At 35.1% G+C, this 12,450-nt stretch overlaps 1 protein-coding gene across 1 annotated transcript in view; it reads right to left on the bottom strand.

The window, feature by feature from the left end:
* Positions 1-8,789, bottom strand: part of LOC107681608 (transmembrane protein 170B-like) — a 13,116-nt gene extending 4,327 nt beyond the window's left edge. Inside the window, exon 1 of the mRNA XM_016477917.1 lies at positions 8,485-8,789. Within this exon, the coding sequence (XP_016333403.1) occupies positions 8,485-8,641 (157 nt within the window). The 5' untranslated portion in view covers positions 8,642-8,789. The remainder of the gene's footprint in view (positions 1-8,484) is intronic.
* Between the last annotated feature and the right edge of the window lie 3,661 nt (positions 8,790-12,450).

Here is a 12,450-nt window from a genome sequence, read left to right as displayed (position 1 = left end):
GGTTTGAAACGACATGAGGGTGAGTAATTAATGACAGAATTTTCATTTTTGGGTGAACTAACCCTTTAAACATAACTTTGTGCTCAGCCAAAACGATATGACCAGGAACAAATAATAGATTCATGAGACCACGAATGCCTGCTAAATATACCCAAAACGAATTGTAGCCTATCTCATGTTTAATCACTACAGAGCCATCAGAGCCAGCGGCAAATGTCGGAAGGACTAGCCGAGCTAAGGCTGCTCTAGGCAGATACATGAGCACTGAGCGCCCGGTGATCGCCTGGAGCTCCGAAATCGGCATAGCAAATTTTCAAATAGGCGCTACCTTTATAAATAAACCGCAGATTTGAGTTTTAAACAGCTACATTCTCGCCTGGAAAATTCTTAAAACTACATTTCATGACACAATAACAGTAATATTTTTTAAATTATGCAGGTTTTTGGGCAATGACGTTCCACAAGTACACATATTGAGAATCTATTGCTATTGCTATTGTCTGTATGAAAATATAAAATTATAAAATACACTGTTATATTTTTTTGTGTTTGTGCACTCTGATGTAAATAAGCCCAACACTCATGGACAGCAGAGCGGAATAGTGAAGGAGAAGCTTATCACCTTGTATCACGCAAAAGTGACGATTCTAGTCAACCAATCAACGTTCTGCAGTGAGTTTAGCTCCACCCTTTTGGTACCCTTTGCTGTGCTAGGTAACCCAACGGAAGGGTACCAAAAAAGTGGTACGGTACGGTACGGTTTGCTATTTTGGTACCATTCACAACTTCTGACAGTTCTGGAAACGGACATAATTGCGTACGGTACTGAAACGTACCACTCGTTGGAAACGAGCCATAACAGACTAAAATTCAAACATACAGTACTTGTACACTTCATACGTTCATTTATTAAAATTAAGAGACTGCAACCTTTTTGTTACACCATATTAATCTGTCATGAGAAACTAATTGTAATTTATTACTTTTCAAGTGCCTTTTAAACTCAAAACACAAAAAGTCATTATTTTGATTGAACACAAATTACAACTTGTGCATTTGCACCACAGTCACCACTAATATGCATCACAACTGTTTTTTAACATTAATAACCAGAAATTCTGAATAATAATAGTGATTTCTAAAGGATCATGTGATACTGAAGACTAGAATAATGGCTGGTGAAATTCAGCTTTGTCATCATAGGAATTAAAATATATTACATATACATACATTTATCAACAGAAAATAGTTATTTTAAATTGTAATATTTCACAATAGTACTGTTTTTACTGTATTTATAATCAAATAATGAAGCCTTGGTGAGCATAAGAGACTTTCAAAAACATTAAAACATTTTACCGACCCCAATGTTTTGAACATTAGCAATGAAGGAATGAAAATTCAAGGCAAATATCATCTGTGAACAATGTTTTATTGTGTGTCATGTTCAGTCAAGCTGTAATTTAGTCCAATTATGCAAAAAGCATGAAAATATATGTCATTGTGTATGTTTAGGATACACAGAATGTTGGAAATTAAATTAGCCTTGGCAAGACAAAAGAATCAGTCAGTTCAAAAATGTATAAAATGTCATTTCCACCTCATAATTATTCTATTAAACAATTTCACATGTGGTGCACATGATATATGTTGGCTAAAAATGACAGAATTCTGTATGGATATGCACTCTTGGAACAAATTAAATTAAATAAATGAAAACTGTATTAAAGGCAACATGGCCAAATATGCCTGTATTTGAAGAAGTACTTCTGAGTCTGGGGTCGGAACAGAGCAGAACACCACGTACTTAAAACAGTGAAGCTCAATAAATACTCTCTCACTGTCTCCAACCTCGCTTTCTCATAAAATGTCCATTCTACTTTCATTTACTCTCTCTTTCACACTCCATATACCTCTCTCCATCTACCATGAGCTTGGAGACTGTTATTATTTAAGTGTCTTGTCCACACAGCTCTGAGGGGACTAAATGGGCAGTTTGGTTCCGTTGATAAGAATGAGTCGGCTCTGGAGCCTTCCAGAAGATTCCAGGACATGGACGAGCATCGTGGCTCAACAACCAAACTGATTATCAAACTGCTGTTGTCATGAACTCTGGGAAATGCAGCTCCACATAAATGAGAAATGCTTGAGAAACCACACGCTCAGGCAGAAATACTGCTGACAGCCGTAATTTAACATGTCAAAGCGAACGTGTCAAATAACAAACTGCATATTTGCACATGCAACGCTATACAGTGCTGATTATAGCTTTTGTTTACCCTGAAGCATGAAGAGATGTTATGCCATTAGATCCTTAGGATCTGTACATTTGTAAATCAACACATTTATATTATATTTACTGTATATTACATCATATATATATATATATATATATACTTTACTGTGCATATATACATTATCTAATACACACATAACCATTGAAACATTTGGACTCTTTTTTTGAAAGAAGACCCTTAAGTGCACCAAGGCTGCAAACAGTAATATAAACAAAACAGTAAAATTGTGAAATATAATTAAAATTTAAAATGTAATAAAATTGTAATAATATTTTACTGTTTTTACAGTAATTTTGTTCAAATAAAAGCAACCTCAGTCACCTGTGTATCACCTATGTCTCAGTAATCCAGACTAAACACTGACACACAAACACAATGTATTGATTAAGCTATAAACTGCCAGTCGACTGCCACATGATAAGTGAGACGTAGCATCCAGACTGAGAGGCCTTTGTGCTGGAAGTCTGTAAACCGCACATGCACGCAAACACATGTACACACACACACACACATCACTACAACCAGATCAACAATAGCAACACAGAGAGTCGTCCATCAAACTGTGTTATCAGTAAACTGAGGCAGACGGACACAAAAGCCTCAGAGCCATGCTGTGCCAGGAATGAGGTGGCACTGCCTACTGCCTCAGCCAAACAAAAAGCACAGATAACACACAATACTGGACAACAGACACTTCAGCACTGAGATGCAGGAAGACAGACATTTTAGAACAAATGGACAGGAAGAGAGACTGAGAAAGACTTTAGCACAGAGGAGTAAAACTAAAGCACAGAGATCCAGGAACACAGACAATGACGTTGATGGAAAGCATTCTTTCAATGTACTACTAACCCATATTACCAGGTAAAGAGACACTTAAGCCCTATTCGCACGGGATTAGTATTATCTGGGGACCTTGTGTGATTTTGAAATTAACCCCCCACCTCTGAATTTCGTGTGGTGCATTCGCACGGGATAAGCGAAGCCTGTGATTTTACTGGAATTTACCGACTTATCTACCGGATACCCAGATGTCAAGGCTTTGAGAGTCCCGTTCTATGGTCCAGATGGATTAAAAAAAAATAAAAGAAATTAATATAGTTTCGTGCTCTGTGACATTTACATTTCACCAGGTTAAAATAGTATCTCAAGCTTTATGCTTGATTTATTTGTAACACATTAACCTCAAAACCTTTTCAGCCTTTTCTTTCTACAAATTGTATAGCGATATAACAGCACCCGAAATACTATCAAACACTCCAACGCAGCTCCATTCTTCGCAAAAGATGGATAAAAAAGAGCACAGGAAACAAAAACCTCGAAAAATGATATACGACCCGCCAAATGCTGGCCGAATCACAGAGATGCCTATGCGCACGGGACTAATATTATCACAGGACCTCAGTGTTCGGCGAAATATGGTAGGTCTTTTGCGGGGGAATTTTTACTTTACAAATTACAGACATGGCCGATTCACACGGGATTAAGATCGCAGACAACCTCCGCAATTATTACAAATGACTGGAGGTCACCAGGTAATACTAATCCCGTGCGAATAGGGCTTTAGTCATTATTTCAAGACTCACATTTTACTCACTAAAGGATATAAGGTAAGGATATTGGGGCTAAAGGCACACCTTTGCTACTCCCATAGTGTATGATAGCAAAAAAAAAAAGTTTTTTTTTTTTTTAACATTGATGGAGCAATTGCTTTGTTTAAAAATCTTATAAATGACAGTCTGCGGAAAAATGCACCCAATACTGATACAAATGCTATAGTAATAACACAGTCGCAGCTATTGCATAATATAGTACAGCTAAAGTAATATGTTTTGCATAATGTTTAAGGTAATACTTGTGCAAAACAATCACTTCAGCAAGGTTTCTACTATTTTCTTTTAATTTTTATCAAATTTATTTTTGTTCTATATATACATACATATATATATATACACACACACACACACACACACACACACAGTGGTGGCCAAAATTATTAGAATACTAATATTTTCAGCAGCTAAAAAATGGTTTTAAGTCAGTTTGTAATCATTTTATGGATTCTCATTCGCTACAAAATTCTACAAATTTAAAAAAACAATTATATTAGATCTGATTAGCGTACAATCAACTTCCAGGATTCAAGTTTTTCACAGTTATACAACAACATAGACCATCAGGATATATTTGCAAGGTCATATTGAAAAAGGAGGGTTTAATGTAAAGCTTTCAGCGTTTGAAAGGGCTGTTTAAACACCCTGGGCACTGGTCGTGTCAACAAAGCAGTTTCCGAGGTGACAAAAAAACTTTTGTCAAGGCTGTCAACGGTCACAGTGAGAAACATGTTCTCCAGCATCAACATATAATGATGTACAGCACACACAAACAGCCAAACCTCTTATTCCAATCCAGCAAACGAACAAATAAACAAGCCTACCATCATCAAGCACTGTCTAACCACGATAAACAGGACCAAATTTAAAAAACGAGATGCTAATTGAGATAATGATCACCAAATGAGAAGTAGCAACATCACGGATCTTTACCAATAATATACTGTAGTTAAAACTTTGTTTTCATGACAGTTTAAAGTTTCTAATGTACTTCTGCACAGGAAACTCAGCCACTGATTATAGAGACATGCTATATTATTATTAGCGGTGTCTGGCAAAAGATAAAACACCAAAAAAGCCACAGACTTACACTAGAGAAGAACTTGACAAAGAACCCATTTAAACACCCACAACCCCTTGTAATAGCAAGTCTTTCACAGGAAAGCACAACTCAAATTTACATCAGAAATATATATTCTTGTAATATACACTACCATGAAATAAATACTTTTATTCATCAAGATTGCATTCAATTGATCAAATGTGACAGTTAAAACATTTACAATTTTACAAAATATTTCTTTTTCATATAAATACTGTTCTTCAGAACTTTCTATAATCCTGAGAAAAAAAGTATCATGGTCTCCACAAAAAATATGAAGCAGCATGTTCTTAAAACTGATAATAAAAGAATGTTTTTGAGCAGTGAATCAGCATATTAGAATGATTTCTGAAGGATCATGTGACACTGAAGACAGGAGAAATAATGCTGAAAATTCAGTAAAATAAATTACATTTTAACATATATTAAAACAGAAAACAGTTATTTTAAATGGTAATAATATTTCACAATATTTCTGTTTTTACTGTATCAAATAAATGTAACCTTGGTTAGTAATTTCAAACTTTTGAGCGGTAGTGCTTACAGTATTTATTTAGCTCTAATACAACAACATCTTATTCGCTGCCTTATAATGATGTTTTGGCTTCATTAATTGTCGACCAGTTTGTAATGTTGAACTCGCAGAAGTCAAATTAATCTCCCATTTATGACCCAGACAAGCCAAAGTTACTAAGAATGCACTATTCACCCAAAGGCACAAACAACTGCTAAGTAGGCAGAAGTCTGTCTCCTCCCTAAACAGCAGAAGGAAATGAAATGACTAAATAGGCTTGTTGCACTGACCAAAACAGGAAACGCCATTAACTTTCCTCCCGAGTGGGAGTTTGTCATAATCTCATGCATTCTCTTTGAGTCTCTGTGCTTCTGCACCTGTGCTGTTCTTTCTCATCATCACAAAGAGAGATGTCTACTGCATCAGAGCCATCTGAACACAGCTGTCTCTGTCAGCGGCGGGGGTTTTTGAGGTGGACGTTCTGACTGATGGTCTATTCTGAAGCCACAGCTGATGTGGAACCTCATCCTATCATGTTCTTCAGCCAAAAATTAATATGTCTATTATTATGTCTTTCCAAACCCGTATGCAGTTGCACAAATAGATGTGTGGTACTTTTTTGGAGCTTGACTGTCGTGGTCACTCTGAACTGGCTTTATTTAGAGAAGAGTTACAAAGGACTTCTTCAAAATTTATTTTTTGATGACACAAAAAATAGCATATTGCTTTGGAATGACATGAGGGTGAGTAATGATGACAGAGGGGTTTGGTGGGGAGGGGTGAATTTCTTCATCAATCCTCACATGCTACCTCTCCCGCAGTTCTCGCACAAGTTGCATCATGTGTTGCGTCATGCCAGATGTCCACGAGATTGCAGAAATTATAATCTGGCCAAATCTCGGAAGTGAAAGGGCGTGTCATGTGCCTCACGCACCGTAAAACCGGCCTACACTTGTTAAATGCTTCATGCTGACTTCCAACATCCACTTACTTGTGGTCTAGCTTTTATATTATATCACATTGTTCACTACAGTGTTCAGTCAGTAATTCAGTGGTTCTAAACTGGTTTTGACCCACCCAGATTTTAAATCTTGTGACCCAACACAATACCAAAATATTTGTAAATACTATACTATACAAAATTACATCAAATGTCATACTAAACATAATATTGCTTATATTGAATTGTATGCATGTATATATATATATATATATATATATATATATATATATATAATTATTAGTATAACAAAAAGACGTAGCACTTAAAACAATTCAATAATCTTTTTTTATGTTCAACTGATTTTTTTACAGAAATTCATTTTTTACAATGTGTGTGTAAAAAAAAATTATATATATATATATTCATATATATACGTTATACTATATGTCATATAGAGAGAGAGGTTATATATATATATATATATATATAGAGAGAGAGAGAGAGATAGATAGATAGATATATGTGTGTGTGTGTGTGTGTGTTATATTATGTTATATATATAGAGAGAGAGAGAGAGAGAGAGAAGTATCCGATAAATACAAATCAATAAATTATTTAATAACATTCGTGTCATATATGCACCATTGATTGTAACACATTAAAAGAAAAGAAAATATTATTGCTGTAGTTGTTCATACAATTATGGGTGTAGCTACCTTATCTAGACCTTTAAAAAGGAAATGAACTCTACTTTGGGTGATATGGGGCAGTTTTCCATAGCAGGTTACACCCTTGACACTGAATAGATGTTTTTACACAGTATTGGTGTTGACTAACAAAGCCTGCTCTAACTCAAATATGACTGTATGTCACCAGTATTGTGGAAAGATCAGAGCAATGCTGCACAAAAAAGCCCACGAGCATGGTATCATGTGGAGACCCATATGGTGACGGAAATTACTAACGATTACTCCACTACACAAGCAGAGAGCCGCCAGAAACGATGCAATGACTCAAGATTAACTAAAGATTAATGAGTGGTACGATGCTTTTCAAAGGTTCACATCAGACTGGCCGCAGGCATTAGTGCACTACGGTCTAGACAAGCACAGCTTTTCCTTCAGAGTACACAAAAACCGACAGTTCACAGTCAGGTGCATGAGAAACTATTGTTGGTTTGGACTCAACTACAACATCAATACTATAGTTATTCATTGAAATATACTTAACCTTTGGAGTACTATATGAAAATGATACACTATATGCATATCTTGATTCTAAATTATACTATATTAATGTTATTTACAAAAACTGCCACCCTTACAAAACGTCCTTATTGCAGTACCATAGTATTACCATGTTTTATGAATATGTTCCAAGGTAAAATCCTGTTTTGTCCACATTTACCATGGTATTACTATGTATTTTACATTACTGTGATGCAATCGATGAATATAATAATCATTCATTACTATAATAGGGTATATATCAAAGTACCATGGTGCCACGTAAGATATGTAGTTCGCTGGCAATACACACTTAAAATATAACATAACAGATATTAAGTAATGCATGCAATACTATACCTTAATACCGAATTACTATATTAATCATGTATGTTATTTACAAAAACTGCCACCCTTACAAAAAGTACTTTGGCATGTTGCCATGTTTTATGAACATGTTTCAAAGTAAAATCATATTTATCCCATGGTAATACTATATATTTTACAATACTATGATGTTAGTAGATCAAAGTACCATGGTATTGCTATCATGGATGGAACTGGCAATACACACTCAATATATAATATAATAAGTATCAAGTAATGCATGCAATACTAAACACTCTGCATTATTAATCAGGCATGTAAGCACACAGTTAGTGTGATGTGAAGTGTGACCTTGTTCAGATGGGGTGCTCGTGCGTCTGCCGGTTTGGAGAGGCGTGTGCGCACGGCTGGATGAGACACAAGAACCCGTTTCACCGGGTCTTTCTCCTCGTGTGAACGTACCTGTGAAGTGCTGTAGGGTCGGTACCGTGCCCTGGACCCACAGGCTGAGCACTTGCTGCACCGATAGATTAATGGAATAATCCTTATTCATGTTCGCGCTGGGCGGCTGGAGCGCGGCCCTCTTGCTCAGAAATCTGACTGAGGATGGGGGACACATGGAGCCTCTTCACCGGTGCCGCTGCTCGCTGGAGGAGGATGGCGGAGCGGCGGTCCGTCTGATCAGCTGCTGCTCAGGGGCCATGATGGGTACGGCTGACACACACATACACATACACATACACATACACATACACTCTCTCTCACTCTCACTCACATACACACACACACGCTAGCGCTTCTGCATGGCTCTTAAAGGCGCAGCGCTCTTAAAGGGAGGTGAACGTCACATTCACATTACGACCAAATACAGCAGTTTATGAATGAATATCATATATTTAATTTATTCTGTATTGAATTTAGAATTAGAGAGAGGGAGTACAATTCTAAATTCAATTTATGCATGCTATAGTTTGTTAAACCAGATACTATAAAAATATAAATATATATTTGAATGTCAATGTATAATGTATATTATAATGTATAAATGTATATTTAAATGTCAATTACATATTTAATATTAAATAAATACTACTACTGATGATAACAATATTTTTAATTATGTGAAATTAATCATATTAATATATTGTTATTAATATTATTAATAATAATACTTTGTGCACAGTTTAAGTTAAACCAGATTCTATACAAAAAATGAATTTGTATATTTAAATATAAATTAAATATGTATTATTATTATTATTATTATTAATTGTGGTCATTTATGAAATGATAAATAATTTAATAATATTACAAATAAAACTATCATTTACGGCTATTAATATTATTGATAATAATGTTTTAATTAAGCATAGTTTAAATGTAACCAGAATATATATAAACTTTGAATTTGTATATTTAAATAGCTATTAAATATTTCATACTAAATAATAATTAATTGTAGTAATTTATGCAATATTAAATAATTTATTAATATTAATAATAAAACAATAAACTTTTATTGTTATTCATATTATTGATAATAAATATGTTTAGATTATGCTTGGTTTAAATTAATTCAGATTCTATATCAAATAATATGAATTTGTATATTTAAATATCAATTAAATATTTAATATTAAATAATGATGATGATGATGATGATGATGATGATTATTATTATTATCTAAATAACACATACCACATATAATTTAACCACAGAATGTTATTTAAATTGATCATCATAATTAAGTGGATTTTTTACAGTCACTGTTGAAACTGCACTAGAATATTTTCTGCTAGTCGCATCTGCTCTCACTGTTGCCCTGCTGAATGAGATAAGGTGTTGCTGTTCTGGAAAATTCCTGTGAAATAAAACAGATCCATTTTAGGACAGGGATCTGACAGGGTTTAAATTTAAATGTTGTCTAGGAAGCGTAGACATTAAGAAGGAATATTAATGTCTGAGCATTTCCTAAAGAAACTGAAGAAGCTTTCCTAAGCTCCTGCACTTTGTGGAAGAGATCATAAGCTTAAATATGTTCACATACATAATATTACATGAGCCAAAGCACTGAAATGTATCAAGCCAGAATGTGCCAACTATCAGAAAAATGCAACCTTAGATTAAATGTCTATTAATTCATCTGTAATATTGAACATAAAAGTCAAAAGAGCCACCCTTTGATTTTTATTTTATTTTAATTTTTTTTAGGACAATGAAGCAGGTTCCCAGAACAGGTTTACTGGACTCTGAAAAAAAAAAAATCTGAGCATGAACTAATGGGATTTTCAATGGGACAGTGACATAAGCAGAGCAGCTTCTGTTCCTCAAACACACACCCGGATAATTTTTCCACTATTTATCGGCCTGACATTTAAGCCTACGCTTGTTGTATTACCTTACAAACCCAAACCTCTCAGCTTCTGCTTTCTCATTGTAAACGCTCCATTGTAGAAGCAATATCAAATAATGGCAGTACAGCAGGTCACGTGAGGATACCACACCAAAGGACTGGATGAAATAGTCTGAAGGCAAACACCTGACAGTGGACCTTTTGTGAAGAAATCCCAGCTCCTCTAAAGGGCCAAAGGGTGTGTTTTTCCAAAGGCAGAAGGAATCATTCAGCTCCAAGAGCACTGTGGGACTGCACGTACACAAACTTAAAAGCGACAGAAATTAATTCAGGCATCACCGAGTAACGAGTATCAGTCACTCAGTTTTGTGCAAATAAAGAACAAAAAGTGCTTTGCAGCTAAATAAGATGTGGATATTGAAGTAATACCAAAGTAATACCATTCATTACTTGCATAATGTATTCATCATTTATCTTTAATGACACAGACAGTAATTTGGTCTTGGTCAGGTTAAGGGTACAAATTACCATAACAAACAACAATGTGATTTGCATATCACAAACACACCTCTCCCGTGTGGTTCCTTCAGCCTTGAATTTAATGAGGTATGCTGAAAGGCAAAATAAATAAACAACCATCATACTTTATTGTGATATTCCATGTGTCTTTCTGACACAATGAAAATTGCTTGTGGAAAATTCCATGTAGTAAAATAAGTTGTTATTTTTCACTGTATCCAGCAGATGGTGCTCTGAACTTGCATTGTACTGATTGACCCAGTAGTTTTCCAGTGTCCAACAGGTCTGTGTAATATCTGAGTACGTTTACTAGACTTGAAGCATCGTAGGTCATACGATAAAATACACCTTGAATTTAATGAGGTATGCTGAAAGGCAAAATAAATAAACAACCATCATACTTTATTGTGATATTCCATGTGTCTTTCTGACACAATGAAAATTGCTTGTGGAAAATTCCATGTAGTAAAATAAGTTGTTCTTTTTCACTGTATCCAGCAGATGGTGCTGTGAACTTGCATTGTACTGATTGACCCAGTAGTTTTCCAGTGTCCAACAGGTCTGTGTAATATCTGAGTACGTTTACTAGACTTAAAGCATCGTAGGTCATACGATAAAATACAAAGAATCAAATAGTCATTTTATATTTGAACAAACACCTTCATAAAGCTTCAATCAACTGTAATGTCTCTGGCTAATAGATACAATTATATATGTGTGTGTGTGTGTGTATTAAAAAATTGAATGTATATTCATAGAGTTATTCAAATGTAATGTTTCTATCTATCTATCTATCTAGAAATGTTATGTTTCATGTATTTGTGTGGTTGCAAATGTTTTTTGAGCAGTATGTGAAATGTGAAAATGCAAGCTCTCAGTCTGACTGTAAAAGCTCTCACCCTTTCATCAGAATGGCCTCAGGTGTGTAAATGTGAATGATTCTCGCAGCTGCTGCATCTAAATCTGTACATAATAGATATAATTATATATGTGTGTGTGTGTGTGTGTGTGTGTGTGTGTGTGTGTGTGTGTGTGTGTTAAAAAATTGAATGTATATTCATAGAGTTATTCAAATGTAATGTTTCTATCTATCTATCTATCTATCTAGAAATGTTATGTTTCATATATTTGTGTAGTTGCAAATGTTTTTTGAGCAGTATGTGAAATGTGAAAATGCAAGCTCTCAGTCTGACTGTAAAAGCTCTCACCCTTTCATCAGAATGGCCTCAGGTGTGTAAATGTGAATGATTCTCGCAGCTGCTGCATCTAAATCTGTACATGTGCATCGGTTGATGTTAGTGTGTAACTGAATCGAAGGGAGTGACATAGCTGGAAGCGTGCAATATCTATCTATTCATACTTTTTTTCTGGATCCTCACATTGTCTGTTTCTTGATCTCTTCAGGTGACTCACATTGTGTGCAGCTCATCTGAATATTACAGCTGTCAGAGTGACCCGATTCACTAGATTACAATCAAGTCCCAGCCACAGACCTCACTGAACAAATGCAACATGACACCCAGCCTATTCATCACCCTAAATTTCCCCTTTCATT

The sequence above is a fragment of the Sinocyclocheilus anshuiensis genome, unplaced genomic scaffold, assembly GCF_001515605.1.
Source record: "Sinocyclocheilus anshuiensis isolate Anshui unplaced genomic scaffold, SAMN03320099.WGS_v1.1 scaffold1524, whole genome shotgun sequence".
NCBI lineage: Eukaryota > Metazoa > Chordata > Actinopteri > Cypriniformes > Cyprinidae > Sinocyclocheilus > Sinocyclocheilus anshuiensis.
The sequence above is the reverse complement of the archived record's forward strand: the minus strand, read 5'-3'. Positions and strand labels throughout refer to the sequence as shown.